This window comes from Chanodichthys erythropterus, chromosome 17 (assembly GCF_024489055.1).
Source record: "Chanodichthys erythropterus isolate Z2021 chromosome 17, ASM2448905v1, whole genome shotgun sequence".
In the NCBI taxonomy this organism is placed as follows: Eukaryota; Metazoa; Chordata; class Actinopteri; order Cypriniformes; family Xenocyprididae; genus Chanodichthys; species Chanodichthys erythropterus.
In genome coordinates this window covers 12,179,706-12,202,959 of record NC_090237.1, presented here as the reverse complement: position 1 = coordinate 12,202,959, position 23,254 = coordinate 12,179,706, and the positions used below count along the sequence as shown (strand labels likewise).

At 42.7% G+C, this 23,254-nt stretch overlaps 1 protein-coding gene across 2 annotated transcripts; it reads right to left on the bottom strand.

Moving 5' to 3' along the window:
- Positions 1 to 817: 817 nt before the first annotated feature.
- On the bottom strand, positions 818 to 19,033 carry galnt17 (polypeptide N-acetylgalactosaminyltransferase 17). 2 transcript variants are annotated; one of them, XM_067365415.1, is made up of 11 exons: positions 18,754 to 19,033; positions 18,442 to 18,625; positions 17,875 to 18,041; positions 15,751 to 15,925; positions 6,699 to 6,896; positions 4,992 to 5,109; positions 4,636 to 4,821; positions 4,420 to 4,557; positions 3,292 to 3,387; positions 2,689 to 2,850; positions 818 to 2,594 (listed from the first exon to the last, which is right to left on the bottom strand). In XM_067365415.1, the coding sequence occupies exons 1-11, from the start codon at positions 19,031 to 19,033 to the stop codon at positions 2,448 to 2,450; spliced, it is 1,851 nt and encodes a 616-aa protein (XP_067221516.1). In that variant the 3' UTR covers positions 818 to 2,447. The 2 variants fall into 2 exon arrangements, with proteins under 2 accessions (XP_067221516.1, XP_067221518.1); XM_067365417.1 differs by lacking the exons at positions 4,992 to 5,109; positions 15,751 to 15,925; positions 17,875 to 18,041; positions 18,442 to 18,625; positions 18,754 to 19,033 and having other exon boundaries at positions 6,699 to 6,941.
- Positions 19,034 to 23,254: the final 4,221 nt, after the last annotated feature.

Below are 23,254 nucleotides of genomic sequence, written 5' to 3'. Positions count from 1 at the left end.
GTTAGAACAGTCTTACCATTGCTGAAGGAAGGTTTGTTGCGTGAGGAAGCTCAGCTGGTGCTTTTCTGACAAGTCAGACCAGTCTCTTAGTAACACATCAACCTCCTGTCACTGGAACATTGTAATGTTTTCCACATATCTTCAAATGACACCCTAAATGTTTTTGTGGAGGGCAACTTTGATCTTTAGATATACCGCTGTGTCACTGCCAACAGTTCCTCAGGTAAAGTAGCAAGTGTGGTACTTATATAGGGCATTAGACTTCCCTTTTAGACACTGAGCTCTACAACTCTGCAGTTCACCATTTTATTCAAATCAGTCCTATTCAAAATGGAAGACGTATGGGTGCAACAACATCTAAAGAAAATGCAGTTACATGTACAGTTTATCACTTATTTAAAGTGTTGTTGTGTAACTTGGTCGACAATCCCTACCCATCATTTTCCCATATTCCCTTCGCCTACATACTGGCCTTGTTGCTTTAGAGTGTGGTTCAAAATAACAGTATGACTACTACAGGATCCATTCAGCAGAAGATAGAGCTCAGTTACCATAGTTACTATTAAACTGTGCACATATCATAATGCCATTCTCATGAAGGGCTACTGTATAAAAAATATGCAATAAATAACATATTTCCAGAGCAGACAGCATTTTTAAAACAGACTAGGATCCATAGCCGCTGACAGTGGGAACTTAAAAACAAGAGAATGGAAGAAAAATACAACTCAATAATACTAAAAAAGAAGTCTAAATAAAGCTGTTTTCCATGATAGGAACTAAATTTTCATGTATTTAATTTAAGAGTAGGCTCAAATGATGCATACAATAATGTATAGAGTACTTGCAATACAGCAGTCAATCATTTACAATGTTTATAATTGTCATTTTGGTTTCAGCACTCAAAACTTGAGTCACATGGTTGTTCTTATGGTTGAACATCAAATATCCTATAGCAAATTTAAGGAACTTCAACATAGACTGATCAGGCATAACATTATGACCACCTTCCTAATATTGTGTTGGTCCAACTTTGCTGGCAAAACAGCCCTGACCCGTCGAGGACTCCACTAGACTCCTGAAGGTGTGCTGTGGTATCTGCACCAAGATGTTAGCAGCAGATCCTTTAAGTCCTGTCAGTTGCGAGGTGGAGTCTCCATGGATGGGACTTGTTTGTTCAGCACATCCCACAGATGCTCGATTGGATTGAGATCTGGGGAATTTGTAGGCCAAGTCATCACTTTAAACTGTTGTGCTCCTCAAACCATTCTTGAACCATTTTTGCTTCATGGCAGGACGCATTATCCTGCTAAAAGAGGCCACAGCCACCAGGGAATACCGTCCCAATGATAGGGTGTACATGGTCTGCAACAATGCTCAGCAGAACATTGCCCAAAGCATCACACTGTCTCCACCGGTTTGCCTTCTTCCCATAGTGCATCCTGGTGCCATGTGTTCCCCAGGTAAGCGACGCACATGCACCCGGCCATCCACGTGATGTAAAAGAAAATGTGATTCATCAGACCAGACCACCTTCTTCCATTGCTCTGTGGTCCAGTTCTGATGTTCACTGTTGGCGCTTTCGGCGGTGGACGGGGGTCAGCATGGGCACCCTGACAGGTCTGCGGCTATGCAGCTCCAAACGCAACAAACTGTGATGCACTGTGTATTCTGACACCTTTCTATCAGAACCAGCATTTACTTCTTGAGCAATTTAATCTACAGTAGCTTGTTGAATCGAGCCACACAGGTCAGCCTTCGCTCCCCACGTGCATCAATGAGCCTCGGCCACCCATGACCCTGTCGCAGGTTCACCACTGTTCCTTCCTCGGACCACTTTTGATAGATACCAACCACTGCAGACCGGCAACACCCCACAAGAGCTGCAGTTTTGGAGATAGTCTGACCCAATCGTCTAGCCATCACAATTTGGCTCATGTCAAACTCGCTCAAATCCTTACGCTTGCTCATTTTTCCTGCTTCTAACACATCAACTTTGAGGACAAAATGCTGCCTAATATATCCCACCCACTAACAGGTGCCGTGATGAAGAGATAATCAGTTTTATTCACTTCACCTGTCAGCGGTCATAATGTTATGCCTGATCGGTGTATAGTTCAAGTGCCTCAAAATATTTTCATTGTGCTGAGGTTACTTTAGGAACCATTGATGTTCTTTAGAGTTCTTGCTGGAACTTATGGAATCCAACGTTCATCAGAGAACTGTCCTTTTGGAAAGGATGTCTAGAGTTTCTCCAGAAGGAGGAAATCTGAGAAACCTAAATGGTGCTTCAAGTATCTTTTAATCTTTTTGTAACGTGGAATGTAGTAAGACCCAAAACACAACAAATGCGAACAAGATCAGCTTCCACAAAACAGAATAATTTTTCAAGTTCCCATACACTAGATGAAGGCCATTGAGATTCCCAACTTTCTAAGGGCACTGACTCATTGCCCTTGGTCCTGTTTCATCAAATTCTTGATGTTCCACTTCTGGCCAGTGCACGAACGCAGGATCAGAGCGTAGCCAAAGTAGACATTAGCTGGTACTACTTCGAGACAGCGTCCTGTAGCTCGGTTGATGATTGATTCATTCTTCAGGGAACAAAAATGAAAAGAATCATTTTAGTGACCAAAGGCAAAAGAACAATTTTTCCAAAGTGCTCTATATAAAACACGACCCTTTCACCTGTGCAAAGTGCCACGTTTTCTGACGTACACTAGAGACTTTCTCACAGTTCAGGAGCTGTGGATAGTTGCTGATTTTATCATCCACCACACACCGAGTATCCTCGCCAGTGCTTCCCAGAGGACCCAGGAAAAGATAACCCTCCTTAGTGTAGCGACCCAGCTACAAAATAGACCACAGAGGGGATAATGTGAATTTATTTAATTCAGTGATTTGATAACTGGGTCACTGAGTCATTCAGGGGCATTTTGGCACCCTAAGCTGATGATGTTTGCCAGACAGTTTTTGGCAGTTATGGCTATTTACATTATAACAATTAATTTATAATAATTATTAGCTGGGTCAGGCTCCAGAGCCTAGTCAAGACTAGATCTGGACATTCTGGTCTCCAGATTGAATTCAAAACAGAATATAGGGATGTTTTCTTATTTCTCGCCATCTTGTAATTTCATTGCTTAGTTGCCACTGATGAACAGAATGCGGAGAACTGTGTCATGAAGAAATTCCCTCTAGATGTAACCTATTTCCTGTGTGCAGAGTGAATAGAGGTTTAGTGGAGGTCAGGTCTGTGGAGATGTATAGCTCTGAGGAGTGTAGCCCTACCTGAGGACCCCAGCCATGGCAGGGGTGCAGAGTTGCTGTGTGGTTTTCCTTTATGCCCTGGTCCACACACAGATGGGTCACATTGGTATTGCGAATCTAGAACACAATAAAAAGACTAAGCAGCTGATAGTTTGTCCTGCTTTTTGTATGTTAAAATGTTATTCTCTCACTATGAAACCTGTTTTAATTTTTTTTTATTATAAGACATAAATAACAATGCCTCCCTTAAGAGATAGTTCACACATCTTTTACTCACCCTGATATCATATCACTTTCTTTTTGAAGAATGTTTTTTTTCTTCTGTACAATGGAAGTGAATGTTGAACGTCTGGTGCTGTCAAGCTCCAAAAATGATTCTTAAAAAAGCACCATAAAAGTTTCACAAAAGTGGTTCATATGACTTAAACCCTATATTCCAAGGCTTCTGATGCCATATAGCTTTGTGTTAAGAACAGACTGAAATTCAAGTCCGTTTTGGCGGTTTGGTGTCACGACCTTCTCTACAATTAAATCATTGCATGTCTTGACAATACTTTTGAATAAATGCATATAAAACTTGAGAGTTTAGCTAAAGAAGAATTAGCTAAATAATGATTTCAAATTTGATATATGCCTCACACTATGCAATCATTTGGACTATACAAAGACTTTTGATTTGAAGTGATTTTGTTAGCTCAACAGCCCCAGTTCATGTTAACTTTCTTTGTATGGAAAAGTGCGCTGAAGACATTCTTCAAAATTTGTTTTGGTTTCATTGAAGAAAGTCATACTGGTTTGAAGGACATGAGGGTGAGTAAATGGTTTTTGGGTGAAATAACCATTTAACAACAATTAGGTGAAGAATGTTCTTCCAAAAATGCCTCCTTTACAAGTGCCAACTGTGTTGGTCAGAGACCCAGTGTTAAGGTGTGGTCAAATTTGTGAAAATTTGCAGGCAAAACACAGGTCCATTGTCTATTGCCAATAGTGTATCGATGTATGAAGCACAGCTCACACAGATGTCACTTTCAAACCAGCAGCTTTCTGTTGGTCAACAAGGCAAATCCGCAAGACCATACTGAACCTGCTGCGAAATCTTGCAGAACAACTGCAAATTTTACCACACCAGTCATTTTATGCGACACTCACTTCTCCATAAAAGAGAGTGTTGTTGTATCTCCTCATCTCTGGATAGATATTGTCAAGGTACCACTCAAAGCTTTTGCACTGGAGTTTTTTCCTGAGCTCTAGTCTCTGGGATATGTCTCCAAAGTCAATACCATGGTTCTGCAGGGACAAAAAAGTGAAAGTACGAAATGTTATACTATTTATTATTATAATACTGAAAATATGTTAAGTGTTTACCTTCATCGGGAGGTTCCATGCCAGATACACATTAGTTTTGTATTGGTCCATCCAGACTTCTGCCACACGAAGAGCGTTGCGTCTAGTGTGAAAGGCGATGTTACTGTGGTAGGGCTTTTTTGTTCTAGCAATATGTGCCACTCTGGAACAGGGCAGAACTTCCATGCTGCCCCCACACAGCCAAACCTGGGATTTGAAAATATACACACACCTATAAAACTTCAGTTCTGGCATACAGTAATTTTAAAAGGAAAAAAGCTAAAATACATTTCAAATGAAGGTTCTGTGGACTGAGCGTAGGGAGGCTAAGTTATGAATGCTCTACTTTAGCGGAGGGATGTGGGTGGCATACTAACCCTGATTCCCAGCTCTATATTTTCGCCTCCATACACGTCCATCCCTGAGTCCAGTAGGCCCAACTCCCCAAAGTATTCCCGGTTTACCACAAAAGAGCAGCCTATCATTGCTGGCGTCCTAAAAAACAGATTTTACACTGTATATTTTCAATGCTGTTTTTTCTCTGATGTACCTAATAATTAATGAAGAAATAATGGTTAATATTGAAAAATAATTCTAAACATAATTTGAAACTGCAGTGGAAAAATAAAATGTGTTTTATTTAATATGAGATCCTTTTTTGTTTAAGACAATACAGTAAGCACTTTTACACTGTATTAACCCTTAAATGCATACCTCGGGTCTTTAGTGACCCGGTACGTCATTCACTACCCTCCTCCTCATTCATTTTTTAAAGTTAGACTTCAACCTTCTTGGTATTCCTCAGTCAATTCATTATAAAGAATATAACATGAAAATAAAATTATAAAAGAATGCCTATTTTTGTATTCATTTTTTGTAAAAATTGTATAGGGTCGCTAACGACCCGAGGTGTGTATGAGTGTACGTATATTTTTTCTGCATAACAATAATTGAATCTTAGATGACGGAATAAGTGCAATTCACCTTTTTTCCACAAGGTGGCAATGTCTGATACACAATGCAGAAGTGACAACTCATTCAGACAGAAAATGAAATAATAAGAAAAAAATGAAATGGCTCAGCGATTTACTCCAGAGCAAGTACTGAACGCAATCAAATATGACTGTAACTGTCATTGGATGGATCTGGTGAAGCTGTTAGCGATCGAAATATTGATTTTGAAGATGTTAAAAATTATATAGTTTTGAGAATATGTTTGAGATCGTGAATGGGCACATATTCGTGACCTCAAACATAAAACTAGCCTATTATTTGCTGAATTTACTGGGAAATGAGCTCTGACAAGTACAGTGATGATGGAATAAAACATCTGCTCAAACTGAACCCTTTCAAGCTCCAAAAGGTAACAAAATATGATTTATTTTATTCTTCTGTAATTGCTACTCTAATATCAGAGGAGTTTTATATTATCGCGACAGGTAGAGATCCTTCCGTGTTAGATATAGATCCGGGTCGATAAAGATATGTTAGAAGGATATGTTAGAATGATTGGCGAAACAGTCATGCATTTAAGGGTTAAGACCACTTGCAACCTTGCATTAGATGTTTTGAAACTGTATTATCTCTACTTCTAACTGTGGGTGAAATTCAATGGAGTGATGAATGGTACACAGTGTGAAACAATACTGTGCTAGAATATTATGCTGAGTTGTTTAGCAAAAGAAAACCAGTCACAAACTAAACAATGCTTACCTTCTTAAATATTAATATGCTTTGTACAGACCATTAAACTGTAGTTTTAGCTTCAGCCTTAGAGTGAAACACTTGAAAATGCTCCTGTGTATTTTTTGAATGTTCCAGAAAATTTAAGATGACCAGAGCAGATACATGAGGTGACATTTTCACAGCTGGACAAGCAAGTCATGCTATTAAAACTGGAACTGTACTTGTCCAACCAATGTTATTAACCTTGTATGCAAATAAGAATGCTAATGTAGAAGTTCATGCATGTACATGGCGAACTCTTGCCACCTGGCCATCCAATATTAATTAGAAATCCATAGTATGAACAATGTGAAACCCAGGATTGCATTCAGAATGTGAAAAGTCCTGTAGGATCATACCTGATAGGTGCTGAAGTGTCCCCTTCATCCCACCACTGTTTCGGTGGGCTAATGTACATACACCAGAGCTCCCAGTTATAGCCGTGACCTGAGTTCTCATAGCGTTCCAGCTCAAACGTCTCATCTTTAATGTTATCTATGGACGGCAGGATGATCCTCTTGTGGTTCTCCTTGATTCTAGACAGAACTGGTTCAGCCCTGACAAGGGGATGTAGAGGTTAGATCATTATAAGCAAAGCTGTATTCCACAGTGCTAATAACACTTCTTCAGCTCTGCTGTGAAGCTAAATCTAATCCTGGCTTGAGAATGTGTTGGCTGATTTCTCACCTCACATCAGCCAATTAGATAGACCTACAGAGGGCACATGAACCCTGTTTACACATAGTATTAAAATCTGTTCCATCTGAACAGAAGTGCACAGCACTAAATACATGTGTGAATGGGGTATACGACGCTTAATGATTACAGAAAACCCATTTGTAGGTTGTCAAAAAAGCATGTGATGACATTCCATGCTGAAAAAAAAAATATTTACAGTGTAAAATTATTTTGCAGTGTCCCTATTACACATTTAACATGTAGTTACTATATTAATAACCGTCAATTATGCATCGTTACATGCACCTAACCCTAAACCAAACCTTGACCCTAACTGTAATTATATAGTATGTGTAGTTAATTACTATTATTACTCATTACTTAAAGGGGTCATGAACTGCATTGGATTATTGTTTTATAATGTTTCCTGGGGTGCACTTATAATGTTAGTGTGCTTTTTACATCCAAACTTGTCATAATTTATTTCTAAAAGGCATTTTTCCTACCCTGATTTTAGCCCTCTGGTTTGAACGCTCTGTTTTAAGGGGCGTGTCTGCTGCGAGACTTCAGTGTAAACGCCCACTGCTGTGATTGGCTAACATCTTTGCATATGAAATAACCAAGTATTACTCTCTTTTAGCGCGTTTTTACTATTATAGCTCTCAAGGTTAACTAATCCTGAAAAGTGAGATCATTTAGATCTATGGCGTTATATTTAGATCGTGGCATGAAAGGTTGCAGAGATGAACACTGTGTAGCCGATCACAGACACGTTGAGTGAATGAAAGCAGTGATCTCGTCATTGAAACTCAATTTCTGCACACTAACAAATGCTTTCATCTTCACCAACAGTTGTAAATGCGATATAATTAAGAGAATTGTTGAATAAAACTAGTTCCCTTTCGATACTTCACTCGTACTGCGTATGGGGAAAGGTCTCCTTTTTCCCCGTTACTGAAGCCTTTTTCAATAACGCAGTGTAACTGCATCGTCATTGGTTCACTCATAGACAAGTTGTTGAACCAATGACGGCGCGGCATAGCCGCTCGGCCTATGGCGACAAAGCCCGCGAATATTCCCGCCGAAATGGGCGGGGTAGCTATATAAGCAGGCGCGTCGCCATAGGATTTCAGTTCTCTCTCCTTCAGCGACGACTTCACATCACTCTTCGCTGATCTCCGGCTGAAGCCTTCGCCGCCTGGAAGAAGCTCGCCTGGGAGAAGTTCTCGCCGCCGTTGAAGAGGCTTCCGCAGCGGACTGAGCTGAGACCACCGAGCGAAGACAGCGCCGGCCGCTTCCCGCTTCCGGCCGCCTCTCAGCGCGTCTCCTGCCGCCATCCGGCGCCGTTCAAAGAGCTTTTCCCGCGGCTTAACGTCGCTTTCTAAAAGAGCTTTCCCAGCGGCTCTCGCTGCTCTAAAGAGCTACAATCGCCGTTTTCACGGCGGCGGCGTTGCCTACAATGCCGCGCCACAACTGTGGCACATGCAGAGCCAATCGCTCCGCGGATCTTCGTTCTCTAGCAGCTGTTCACCGCGCCGCCCTCGTGCCACCTTCAGCATCTGAGAGCATTCAGCTTATTCCCTGCCGTCTTCCGTCAGGTGAGTACAGAGCTTATTTTTCTACTTTCTCGCTGGCGTTTGCTTCAAATGCCGTCTCCGAACGCGTTATTTGCCGGGTCCTCCCCCGCAAACCGCGCTCGTTGAGGATGCGAGCTCTCGCTCTCTCAGCTGAATTTGACATGATGCTCTCCCCTGACTTAGGCGAGACTCGTGATACATTTTCTATCTGAGTGAGTTTATTTCTCCCTATGTGCGTCGCTCGCCGGTCCCTCCCCCGCGAGCCGCGTTAATCCAGATATATGACATGTCTTTCTTCCCTAGCTTGGGTGAGAAACATGTTATATGCTTAATTTAATGGAGCATCCTTCTGCTGTTTGCACTGAGTCTTCTCTATGCGTTGTTCGCCGGTTCTGCCCGCGAGCCGCGTTTGAGAAATATAACATGTCACTTTTCCCCCTCTTGGGTGACTCCCATGTTATAAACATTCAGTTTATATAGCAGATTTTTGCAGAAGTTAACAATCTCTCAGCTGAATTTGACATGATGCTCTTGACTTAGGCGAGACTCATGATACATTTTCTATTTGTGTGAGTGTATATTTCCTTATCTCAATGCGCGTCGCTCGCCGGTTCCGCCCCGCAAGCCGCGTCGATTGAGAAATATAACGTGACCTTCTCCCCCGACTCGGGCGAGAAACATGTTTTTATACTGTATCAATGGAGCTGATTCTGCTGTTTGCGCTGAGTTTTTCTATGCGTTGCTTGCCGGTTCTGCCCCGCAAGCCGCTTCATTGAGAAATATAACATGTCGCTCTCCCCCTGTGAGACATATGTTATATATATATATATATATATATATATATATATATATATATATATATATATATATATATATATATATATATATATGTGTGTATATATATACAGTTGATACAGCGTATTTCTGCCGAGTTTGCTGAATTTCTCAGCGCGTTGTTTGCCGGTTCTGCCCTGCAAGCGTCCTTTGAGAAATATAACGACACTCTCACCTGTCTTAGGTGAGACCTATGTTATTTATATTCTGCATATCAGTTGATGTAGCATATTATTCCAGTCTCTCTGCGTGTCGTTTGCCGGCCCTGCAAGCCACGTTCATGAGGATGTATGCGCTCACTGAAAGCGAGCTCAATGCTCACTTGTGTTTGGTGGAACTAACATGCTCATTATGCTGGACCTCTGTTCATGTGACTTGCTGGCTCTGCCCTGCAAGCCATGTTCATTGAGGTAGAGCGGTCTCACTTCTGACACCGCTCTGTGGAATATATCTTGATTCTCTCCCCTGACTCAGGTGGGACACATGTATATTTTTCCAAGAAGCATATATCTGTTTACTGAGTTTCTCAGCGTGTTGTTTGCCGGTTTCACCCCGCAAGCCACGTTCATGAGGATGCATGAGCATTTCTAAAAACTAGCCGGTATGCAGGCCCCCCTTCCAGCGGCCCGCCAACCGGCACCATTCAACCCCTTGTTACGCGGGCCTGGCAGGCCATCCCCGGAGTATCAAGGGGGTTCTGGAGATAATATCTCAAGGCTATTCGCTCCAGTTTGCTCGCAGACCCCTGCGTTTTTGCGGGGTGCTTCCCACTTCAGTGAACACAGACGACACTCACGTCCTCCGAGCCGAAGTGATGTCTCTGTTCGAGAAGGGGCCTATAGAAATGGTCTCCCCTCAGAGAGTGATTTACAGCCATTACTTCCTCATTCCCTAGAGTGATGGCGGTCTTAGATCCATCTTAGACCTCAGACTCCTGAACCTTTCCCTCATGAGATGGAAGTTCAAGATGTTAACGCTGAAACAGATCCTCGCGCAGGTTTGCCCCGGGGACTGGTTCTGCTTGCTGGACCTGAAAAATGCATACTTTCACATCCAGATAGCCCCCCATCTCAGGCGAGTCTTGAGATTCGCATTCGAAGGCGTGGCTTGCCAATATATGGTCCTTCCATTCGGGCTGTCCCTAGCTCCTCGCACTTTTACCAAGTGCATGAACGTGGCGCTTTCCCCACTGAGACAGTTGGGAATCCGGGTTCTCAATTTTCTCGACGACTGGCTCATCCTAGCCCAGTCACGAGCTGAGCTGGAGCATCACAGATCCGTGCTACTCAGCCACATGGAGTGTCTGGGTCTCAGGGTCAACTTTGCCAAGAGCTCACTGCTCCCCAGCTAACGTATAATGTTCCTGGGTGCAGTCTTCGACTCAGCCCGTATGACGGCTGTAGTATCGTCAGAGCACGCTCTTTCCATTCAGCAGCTCGCGGCATTGGTCAGGAACAGAGCCTATCTCCCTCTGAAGTACTTCCAGAGGATGCTAGGGCTGATGGCTTCCGCCTTCCCGGTTCTGCAGCTCGGCCTTCTTACGGATGCGGCCTTTGCAATACTGGTTGACGTTCCGGGTCCCTCCTCACGCCTGGCGGCACGGCCGCCTGCGTTTCGGGGTCAATCAGGCCTGTTAGACAGCTCTGAAACCCTGGATGAACCCTGTATGGTTGAGTCAAGGTGTACCCCTATAGGCGGTGTTCAGAAGAACGGTGCTCTCAACAGATGCACCCAACACAGGTTGGGGTGCTCTTTGCAAGGGCAGACCGGCCTTCGGCTCGTGGTCTCATGAAGAAGCCATCTGCACATCAACTGCCTCGATGTTGGCAGTGATTCGAGCCCTTCGTGCCTTTTAGACACAGCTGACAGGACGCAACGTCTTAAGTCCAGTCGGACAGCATGACAATGGTGTCATACATAAATCGCCAGGGTGGTCTTTCGTCCAGCCGCTTATGCGCTGGCGAAGCGTCTTCTGGAATGGGCATTACCAAGGTTTCAGTCGCTCAGAGTGACTCACACAACCGGGAGAACAAACTTGGGAGCAGATATGCTATCCCGGAGCAATGTCCCCTCAGACGAGTGGATGCTCCACCCCCAGATGGTTCTCACGATCTGGGAGTTCTTCGGGAAGGCAGAGGTAGACCTCTTCACCTCAGAAGACAACTCTCACTGCCCAATTTATTTCTCGAAGGAGGACATTGCGCTGGCTCACATCTGGCCCAGCACCCTCCTTTACGCTTTTCCCCCGATATGCTCTGATCTTGCAGATCATCAGATGAATCAGGGAAGACAAGCACAGAGTCCTCCTGGTGGCCCTGCTCTAGAGGAGCCAAGTTTGGTCCTCAGAGCTGTTCAGGCTTTCCACGAAAGCCCCGTGGCCGATCCCCCTGAGACGGGACCTCCTCTCTCAGGCGAACAGGACGATTTGGCATCCCCAGCCAGAACTCTGGGCTCTGCACCTCTGGTGACTCGACGGGAGCCTGCTAACCTCCCCAGGGGCGCGCTGAATACCATTTCTCAGGCGAGAGCTCCGTCCACGAGACACCTCTACGCCCAGAAATGGTCGGTCTTTGTTGACTGGTGTTCTACACGCAACATAGACCCAGTGGAGTGTGACGTATCTCCGATACTGTCTTTTCTCCAGGAGCATTTGAGTCTGGGTCGCACACCTTCAACGCTCAAAGTTTACATCGCAGCCATTGCAGCGTTTCACGCTCCTATTGCTGGCCAGTCAGTGGGACGAAACAACCTCCTGGTGCGTTTCTTGAGAGGTTCTAGGCGATTAAATCCTCCTCGTCCTCTCACTGTTCCCACCTGGGACCTCTCTTTGGTCCTCAGAGCTCTTAAAGGGCCTCCCTTTGAGCCACTGCGTTCAGCTGACCTCAGGCCCCTGATGCTCAAAACCGCTCTGCTACTTGCACTAGCATCGGTTTAGCGAGTTGGTGACTTGCAGGCCCTCTCCGTGAGCCCTGCATGCCTTGAGTTCGGGCCCAACGACTCCAAAGTCGTTTTGAAACCTAGGCATGGCTTCGTCCCTAAGGTGGTCTTGACTCCATTCAGAGCACAGGTCATTTCCCTCTCAGTGCTTCCTCCCTCGTCGGACAAGCGAGAGCTGGAATTGCTCTGCCCCGTCAGGGCATTAAGGACCTACGTTGAGCGATCACAGCCTTTCCGGCAATCCGATCAGCTCTTTATCTGCTTTGGTGGCTGCACCAAAGGGTCTTCAGTCTCAAAGCAACGTCTTGCGTGTCGGATAGTCGATGCTATCACTCTTTGTTACTCCTCTATGGGCCTCAACTGCCCCATAGGAGTTAGAGCCCACTCCACTAGAGGAATGGCTTCCTCTTGGGCCTGGTCTAGTGGAGTTTTGATTAAAGACATCTGTGAGGCAGCCGGCTGGTCCTCGCCGTCCACTTTTGTCAGATTTTATCATTTGGATGTCCCGACCTTACAAGCTCGGTCATCTCGGTATGATCCAGCGGCCTCTATTGAGCTCCGCTTCATGCCACTCTGGGAGTTAACTCCCCTTTTGGTAGTGTAACAAGGGTTCGACGGCTCCAGCCTTCTCACTTGTCCTCTGGTTCCCTCGCGGTGTCCAAGACAAGTCCAGTCGTTCCCTGCCGTGGCACGGCGCGGTTGAATTCGTTCCCCATACGCAGTACGAGTGAAGTATCGAAAGGGAACGTACTCGGTTACTAACATAACCTCGGTTCCCTGAGATACGGAACGAGTACTGCGTTACATGCCGTGCCACGAGGCTGTGGCTTCAGTGTCGTCGCTTCAGTCGAATGACCTGAAATCCTATGGCGACGCGCCTGCTTATATAGCTACCCCGCCCATTTCGGCGGGAATATTCGCGGGCTTTGTCGCCATAGGCCGAGCGGCTATGCCGCGCCGTCATTGGTTCAACAACTTGTCTATGAGTGAACCAATGACGATGCAGTTACACTGCGTTATTGAAAAAGGCTTCAGTAACGGGGAAAAAGGAGACCTTTCCCCATACGCAGTACTCGTTCCGTATCTCAGGGAACCGAGGTTACGTTCGTAACAGAGTATGTTTTTTGTGCGTCAGTCACTGATAAACTCGCGCTGTTTGATTGACACCTCCAGCGCACGCTGATCCAATGATTGCAAAGGGAGCTTTCTTTGATCGCTTTCCTTATATAATTTAATCACTGATAAATAACAGATTATTTTCATTTCATTACTAAGAGAAACGATGCAAGTTGATGTTTAGTCACGGGTTTGATTTACTGACACACAGACAAAGATCATCTGACTGTACATGAATCACAGATCAACTCACAACGTCACAAAACAAGCTACTAAAGTCACAAAAAAGCTTTGTTGATTGACCATTTTTTATTTAAAGTGAAGGTATTTGATCGTAATAATTCAGGAAATACCTGTAAAATAACGGCGTTTTTCGTTTTATTTAAATTAGGATATTTTACTTTAATTCTACAGGGTTAATTGGCTGCCATTCATTTGACCGTTTTACCATTTAACTGTTTTGTTACTGTTTATTACTAATTTTTGTAATTTAACATTTGTTTGTAATTTAAGAAAACAGAAAAAATACTATATAAAATACAGTAAATTTTCTGTAAAAAATGTGAATTACTGTAATTTTCCATTAATGTCATAACACATAAAATAACAGCCGTGTTGTTAATTTACATATATTGTTTGTAATTTTACAGTGTTTTGAGTATAATTTAAAATAAAAGAAAATGACTGTAAAAAATCATTTTCAAAAATCAAGGATTTTTTTTTTACAGTATAGGAGCCATACAATTTACTGATGACTTAATTTAAAAAACTGTGCTTTTGCGCTTCTGATTTGGCAGTGAAATTGTGAAGATGTGAACGATTCTATGGTCCAGAATCGCGCTACCGGAGCGCCATCTAGTGGTTGTTACCCAAAAAGTATTAAAGTGTCGCCTCTTGGGTTCTAAGCTCTTTGCTTAGGCTACCTTTTCTATTGCATGTCATGCACAAATCGGTGGGCGGGGCTAAACAGGCACGAATGAAGTAGGCGTTGATCTTCTTCTGCAGAGGCGGTGCTTGCTGCCCTTTGACGTCATAGATCCCCACTTTGTAAATCCTGTCGTTTGCTGGCTCTGGTGTCAAAGCTTTTATTGGACTAACAAGGAAGTTTTCAGCTCTGAAACTTACAGGATATTCTTATAGTATGATGACCTCTTATATGTCAAAAGCTCAAGGAAAATTTGATTTCTCAGTTCATCACCCCTTTAATTGTATAATTACACTGTAACAAGGACACCTTAAAATAAAGTGTAACCAAAAATTTAAATCAGCCTGATATGGTATGGTCTTAAGATGCTGGTTCTCAGGCTTGTTTTAGGGTGTGTTCACACTGGTCATGTTTGGTTCGATTAAAACAAACTCTGGTGCGATTTGCTCTGTTAGTGCGGTTCATTTGAACATGTGTGAACGCTGCCATCCGAACCCTGGTACGCACCAAACAAGCAGACCGAGACCGCTGAAAAGATGGGTCTCGGTCCGCTTCCAAACAAACTCTGGTGCGGTTCGAATGATATATGAACGCAACACGGACCAAAGACATGTAAACGAACCAAAAACAGGAAGATGAGACCCTAAAAAGGATCCTCATGCATATCGGTTTATCTCATCATTGTCGCGAGTTTGCCCATCACAGGCATCAGACGCGCGTCTCCATGCAGCAGATCGTTTGTGTGTGACGGAGGGATTCCCACCACTCTTTTGACTCCTTTACACATTTTATAAGCTCTTCACAAGTTCCTAGCTGGCCAAAAATACCATCATATGTACAACAAGTGCATTTATCTCAGCACACAGCATTGTTTTGGATGTTTAGTAAGATCCATTTCAAAATAGGCAATACGTCATAAAATCCGACCAATCAGGTTGTGAACGTATCCCTATGCCTTTAGGTTCGGTATCTTTTGGTTCAGTGATAAAATTGCCAATCTGAACGCTAATCAGACCAGTACTAAATGTTTTATGTATTTTTTTTTTTTTTGGTTCAGACCAAATGAACATAACTACAAGTTCCCTTAGAGGGTATTGAGGTTATCTCCTTTTTCCCCCCTGATTTTTTAGGCTATGCTACTTCTTTTACAAGAAGTAACAAGAGACATTGCCAATTTGAGATGAATGTTACTACTGGTTGTAAACAGCTGTCTCAGATGAACACTTCTGTTTAGATCACCCAATATTGATGTAATAGCAGGTGTAAACAAGGCCTGAGGAGTCGAGGTGAGAGTGAGACCATCTATAAAACCAGCAGCATTGTGTACAAGTGCTAGATTCTCACCATGCAGGCGTGAACTCAACATGGGCATCAAAGAAGCCAGTCACCTCCCCAGTGGCCACTTTCCAGCCCTCGATGCGAGCACGGATGAGGCCTTCTCTCTTCTGATTGCGCACTATTTTGATAAGACCCGGGTAGCGCTTGTTGACATACTCCTCCAGTGGCTCTTTCAGTTGCACTGTCATGCATAAACACACACACACACATAAACGGTAAAGAGGGAGAAATCTCGTTTCATGGTGCATGAGTGCTCGTCGCTGTGTTTAAACCACACCAGAGGGAATGTGTCTCCTACGCCAAAAGTCTAACGTGCCTTTGATCTGTGCTACAGGGATCCACACCATCCCCCTGGAAAACACGTTCTTGGAAAGTGTTCCCTTTCCCTACGTTAAACACTGTCATCTGCATTCCGAGTGACAAACCGTGAATCACTGACATTATGAGGACAGAAATGGGTGTGCTGCTCGCCTGCCCCCTCGTTTCAGCAAATGCAGGCTTTTCCCTTTGCGCTGATGGACAGTTGGCCCTCCGCCACTGGCTCATGCCAACAATGTGATGGAAATTGAACTGTCTCTCTGGGAAGGCCTCAGCACACACTTTGATATAATAGACACACATATCCATGGGCAACGCGAGCAAAGGGTGCTTTGGCAAAATACTCCAGTTTATAACTCTTGACACTCATGCTCAAATACAGCACAATGGATTAAACCTTGTCAGAATGCTTTAAGAAACTAGAAGCTATGTGTTTTCTAAGGTGTTATTGTGGGTTTTTAGTTCATTACTATACAGTTGCTAGTAGGGGGTTGGAGGTGAGTATTTGGTGGTTTCTTACTGGTCCAAAGCAAAATAACCCAGCCATCTAATGGTGCATTCAAGTCCTGTCGGAAAGATTGTATTTATGAGTTCAATGCACTTAAAGGTACAATTTGTGATATTTTTTTCCACTAGAGGTCGCTAGAAGCCTATTCAAAACAAAGGCGTAGTTTGATGACGCCAAGTCTTAGAGCGGAAACTTGGGACATGTGGTCTCCATCTCAAAGGACGGTGCAAAAGAATAGGGATTGGAGTCTGGAAGAACTCATGTTCGTGGATGCGATTATTAACGTTACTGTAGTATGAAGCAGAGCAGGACCGAGTGTTGCGGGAGCTGAACGAGGAGCTGGAGCGATTGATCAACACACGCCTCACGAGCAGCAGGACTTTTATTATGACACAGTCGCCGGCGCCGCTTCAGCTTTTCCGGTCATGAGTTTACGGGAGCTGTCCTTATCGACAGAACCAGCGGCAGATGGTAAACAGTAATTATGTTCCATAAATAAGTAACACAATCCACCATAAAACGTGCAAGAAGTAAATAAGGAACTGCTTGAAGCAAGCTAGTGGTTTGCTGGACGCTAGACACTACTTCCACATTTGTCCACGGCACTGTTGTCATGTGGTTTCTACATCAGTAAAGGCGGTAACAAAGGGTAACTGACGTCATTGACAGGCGACTGCACTGCCCCGTGTCACGGTTTAGAATGGGGATTTTCTCATGATTTACAAGTAGTTGAAAACATTAGAGATATTGTTTGTAATCAGCTGGACAAAATATATAACACTAGCCTAGTGGTTTTTGGATATTTTACTGCAAAAATTTTACATATTGTACCTTTAAACAGCACCACAAAGTCATAATTATTAGTGGATTTTCTTTGATCCCAGAGTTTCCGAGTTGGGGTCATGTGAATGAGAAAACTTGGCAGATACAATGGGTGCAGCATCTGTAGTTGACAGTAAATTGGTTAAAATGTATGAAATTACTATTTGATAGTATTGTACAGTTAAGACAGAATTCGGTTTACATCTCCTTCAGAAATGGAATAACATCATTGTAGAAGTCGAGTTAAAAAACCCTTGCTGTATTTTTTGTACAAAAGGTACATTGCCACCTTGCTCCAATCAAAGTGATTTGTACGCAACTGACATCGTACTTAGGACTTCCCAACTGGTAAATATGAACTTTCCGGGAGGACTTGATTTTTTTTAAGCCATTTTGTGGTTCATCAGAGAAAACCATGTGAATAACCGCTAAATGTGTTTTTGTACCTTGTCGATTAAAGCCAACATCATCTTATTTCTCACCGTCATCACTGTTGTCATCCACTAAGATGATCTCCTTTAGAAGGTGAGCCGGTGTGTGGTTGACAGCTGAATGGACCGAACGCAGGATGACGGACAATGCCTCATTTACGAAGATGAAGATGATGGAAATCTGAGGCAGGTCACGTGGATAAAAGGCCTTTTTGCATCTATAAAAACACACATATATGGACATACACAGAAGATCTCATTATCTTTGAAACAAATCACCTCCATGAAGCTTTGGTCGTGAAACCTCTCATTTCCTAACAGAAGGAAAAACAGTTTTTACTTTGCTTCTTTACACATTTTCACTGAACTTCAAAACAGTAAATGTCACTTTCCTCTCCAGTCTTGAAGTATGGAAAATCTCATATGCAAATAATTCTAGACATTCTAGATTAATTATAACAATAGATTTTTGTTAATAAATGACACATATGAATAAGTACATAAGACTATGACTCGTCTTTGCTGGTCAGTTAACTCATTCCATATTACATCGAGTAACTGTAAAAAACACATCGATATAGATATTTTCAAGATAAAAAAAAGGTCACTGGCACTAACTTGCTGGGCCGATAATCTGGAATAGATCTATCCAGAGAGATTTTGTCACTCAGAAATGCATTGTAGCCATATTTCTCCCTCAGGAATTTGGCCTCCTTTTCTTCTGCCGGTGTAAGTGTGGCCGGTATACCTCCTCTACCTCTGCCTCCAAAACCTTCGATGAGTCCAAGAGAATTGGACAAACCTATTCAATAAAAATTACTCCATTATTTAAGTGTACTACTATTTAAGTGTAATACTATGGTCAGACTTTACAAATTATTACAGTATGTAGCAACTTTGTGGAGTTGTTTGTGATAATAAAGGAGATACCGTTCAGTTGTCTGTACACCACATCTTCCAGTGATCCCAGTCTTTTCAAAAGCACGTCATGAGTGATGATAGTCTCCTGGGCAGATCCATTCAGATGCATCTGTCCTCTCACATCAGCAGCCGCCTGTTGACCAACACCTTTGGTTGTGCGTAAATTGCACTTGCCCCAAAAAGTGACGAAGCCAGCCACCGTAAACACATTCAGAACCAGTAAGATTTTCCATCTTCTCATCACAAATGCCATGAAAGATTTTGGTGTTCGGAATCCAGCGAATCGCATCTTGGAAGACATTTCATACACAAATTTAACTTGTGATGTTCACTGAACTGATGGTCTATTTTATTGATAGACACAGTATAAGAGACAGGAAATCAACAGGAGACAGATGGGGCTAGAATAGGAAAATGACCTGGGCTGGACAAACCTAGGTCTACCAAGAGGCATGGCAAGCACTCACACTGCCCATATCTAGACAAATATTTTCGCTAGGTATGTATATTTAATTGTTTCATTACATTCTCTGGAATACTTGATTCTCATTGGTCGCGCCATTCAGCGGTTAAATGCTGCTGCTACTCTTGTGTGAATCATATCAAAGTCCCTTTGAGACAAGTCATTTCACTCGGCGGCCATCTTTGAAACGCCTCTCGGGCATCCTGGGCATCTTGCAATCTCTTTGAATGGGGAAACATCAAATTCTCCAAAACTGTATGCCAACCTTACGATTAAATTTCATATTTGAAATCACCAATGAAATCTAACAACAACCGGCTCATAAATTTAGTTTCTAAGCGCTCGAATCATGACAGAAAAAAATATTTTTCAGGCTGGATCAAGCTAATGCGCATGCGCATGCGCATCTCTTCGGAGGCGCGCGTCTGACTGTTTCCATAAAAACCGGTGATTCAAACGGCCGCTGAAGTGACGCGATGACTTTACCAGTCGGCGATTGGCTCTAATTTAGAAGGCGGGACTTATTCCGCCATATTGCGCATTACACTTTCTCCCGTTCAAAACAATACGAGTGACACGTCTCATCCCTCCACCGTCTAGCGTCAGTTAGAAGAATACTTAATTGACTTAATCTTTTGACTTGAAATGGTTATGGTTATGTTAAAAAGGCCTCAGTGGACTTCAGGAAACTTTTATGAGGAACATAAAACTTTTGATACTATATATGGACTCAGCTCTCCAGAACCATGAACTGGTAGGTATAAGACACGAGATCGACAAGAGGGAGGAAGACAAGTTTGGAATGACCAGCCTACTTTTTATACAGCCCTATTATTAATAATAATAACAATCATATTTAATAGCCCATTATTCTTTGTTCTTGCTAAGTTGATTGTTGTCATCATATAGGACTATCAATAATTTAACTCAAGTCAATATTTCCATTGTCAATTTAGGCCTATTTATTTACTAAAGTAGCACTGTACAAAGGAGATAATGTACAGGTAGCCAATCATTGTCACAAAATAAACTATTTTTTATAGTGTCAACCCTGGCAAAATAGTGTCGGGCCGCCCACATATGGTAATTGTGTAAACCACACGTTCAACCAACTCAATGTACATTAATGTCATTTTTTACATTTATAATTCTCTACTGCGTCATTTGATGTTTCTGTATTCAAAATTTTATAATTCTCCACTACTTCATTTGATGTTTCTGTATTCAAAATTTCATATTTTATTTCTTAACATTATAATTTCTTCAGTCTAAATGCATTTGCTATCTGTAAATGCACCTTTTTGTAACACCCCCAAAAATATGTTCTAGGTAGGAAGCTCACTATAGGTTATGAGACACAACAGGCTTCTGAAAATCAGTCTTCTACATTATATGAATCTCCATCATACCCAACTTCTTTATCTGACCAAGAGCAAATGTAACTGACAACTTGAGTCATACCTACTGTTTCTTGCGATACTTGTTATTCGGCTGTTACAGGCTAGTTCATTTAAGAAATTTGCCATTACCACTTACCATTTCGGATAGGTAAAATGCATCCTGCACTTGAACATAGTGGAGTCCGTCTGTGCGCTTCTATCCGTATTCACATGTTCTTAAGAATAAAATCCACATGGGAGATATTTACATAGCCTACTTAAAAGAGTCACAGCAAAGGTCCTCAACTGCAGTCATTCATCATAAGACGCCTGTCAGTCAAATTCAAGAAGTCTTCAATGACAAACACAGCTGTTCTTTGCTGGAAATAATGTCAAAAGATGTTTCGAGAGGTCAGGCTTAACCTGTGTGTTTGCCCTGGATAAACAGATGTAAGATCCCTTCACTTCAGCTACGAGACTCCGCAGACGCAACATCATCTCCAGCCGGATTCATCCACATCAAGCGCAGTCTCCATTATAAGCGCTATTTCATATCCCGCTGTTATGTGATGGTCCTTCCGTGAAACGATGATTCCAGAGCAGACCGCATCTCGTGCCATCCACACTGTTTTCTGCAGTTAATGTGCCCTGTTAAATCGTTTTGTCCACATAATGCTGGATAGCGCCTCGGATGAGGCTGATGGAAAACACGGAGTGGATGAAGCATGTGGAGCTTTGTGGAAGTAAAGCGCTGCGCACACGTGCGCCACTTAACTCGGTTCACCTATGATTTATACGTTCAAAGAAGATACAGGCTTAACATGTTTCTAGTCTAGTGACAGTTTATAGAATTGAATTGAAAGGAATGATATACTAACATTACTAACATTACATGATATACTAACAGAAATTAAAGGGTTAGTTCACCCAAAAATGAAAATAATGTGATTACTCACCCTCATGTCGTTCTACACCCGTAAGACCTTCGTTCATCTTCCGAACACAAATTAAGATATTGTTGATGAAATCTGATGGCTCAGTGAGGCCTCTATTGGGAGCAAAGCCATTCAAACTCTCAATGTCCATAAAGCTACTAAAAATAGATTTGAAACAGTGAGTTCAGTGGTTCTATCAATATTAAGCGACAAGAATACTTTTTTGTTTCGCCCAAAAGAACAACAAAACAAAATAAAGACTTTTCAACAACATAGTGATGGGGCGATTTCAAAACACTGCTTCGGAGCTTGACAAATCGAAACGGCAAAGTCAAGGGCTGTGTCCGAAAACCTAAGTAGCTGACTTGCTGCCTCGCTGCCTTATCAAGCAATGACTTGTAAGGCAGCGTTTGTGCATGAAGGCACCTCATGAAATGGATTTCGGACAGACTTCTGAGGCAGCATAAGAGTTTTAATGATCTACAGCAGACAGCAACATAGTGTCGGGCCAGATCCGTCCCACATCTGGTACATGTGGATTACACGCAGACCAGATGTGGGCCGGATCTGGCCCGACACTATGTTGCTGTCAAGGATATAGCGTGAGATTTGGTGTGAACTAAACAAATATTTAAGTACTACAGTAGTAATTTCTCACTAGAAATGACATCAAAGGTGGAAAATGTTGGTCAAAAATGTACATTTACTCACAAACTGGCCAGCAAACGCAACTTTTGGACGCCATCTTTATTTTTCTTGCTCAACTGTCACAGAATGGAAAGCACAGGATTGTGGGATATCAAAGGCAGCAAAGGACACATCTATGCTGCCTTCAAAAATCAATCAGATGAAGGTATCTCAGGAAACAGGAAGTGAAGCTAAACTTGATGCCTTACTACCTTGAAATGTTTGCCTGGCAAGTCCAGAATGATATATATTCTACAAGATATATCAGTCTGGGCAGCGTTTCCCAAAAGCATCGTAAGCCTAAGTTGATCGTAGCTCCATTGGTTTCATTGGTTTCCATTGGTCAGTCCGCCCTCCGTCGCGCCTCGAGTCAACTCCAAACCGTACCGTGCAATCAGATTTGTTTATTTCAGTGACGCAAAAAGCGTCACTCTAGTGCTGCGAAAGTCTCTTCAATATCAACAAAGATGGCGCACGCGAGACCCGAGAGTTTGTTCTGTTCAGCCGTGAATTCATTTTTAAATGACCAAAAACACATTAAGTCATTAAAACCCCAGCAGTTTATTTACTTTTCGCTGTTGTCGCTCTGCTAACGTCATATCCGCCCTTCTCTGATTGGTTTACTCCGCTTCCTGTTTGCTCGGATTTGCTCCGCCCTACAAATCAAATTGATTCAATGGCGACCCGACTCATCTGCTGGTCCAGGCAATTGAAATGTGTCCTCCAAAGGCAGCATTTTCCAGTTTTCGGATGCAGCCATGATTACAGCAGTTTTGTCGTTTGATAGGAGATCCGAATCACTGATTCGAACCAAAAGATTCGTAAAGCTCATATAGATATAATTGAAAAGTCATTATTTTGGGTTTTTTTGGCACACAAAAAGTATTCTTGTCACTCTAAAATATTAAGATAGAACCACTGAACTCACATGTTTCAACTGTTTCAAATATGTTTTTAGTAGCTTTATGGATGTTTGCTCTCAATAGAGGCCTCACTGAGCCAACGGATTTCATCAGCAATATCTTAATTTGTGTTTAGAAGATGAA

Bases quoted from the DNA above. Each gene is read 5' to 3' on its own strand.
- galnt17 (XM_067365415.1), bottom strand. From the start codon at position 19,033: ATGCGATTCGCTGGATTCCGAACACCAAAATCTTTCATGGCATTTGTG. The intron at 18,626-18,753 runs GTATCTCCTTTA...TTTATTGAATAG, and splicing joins GGTGTACAGACAACTGAACG to GTTTGTCCAATTCTCTTGGA. The intron at 2,595-2,688 runs GTGAAAGGGTCG...TGTTCCCTGAAG, and splicing joins AAACGTGGCACTTTGCACAG to AATGAATCAATCATCAACCG.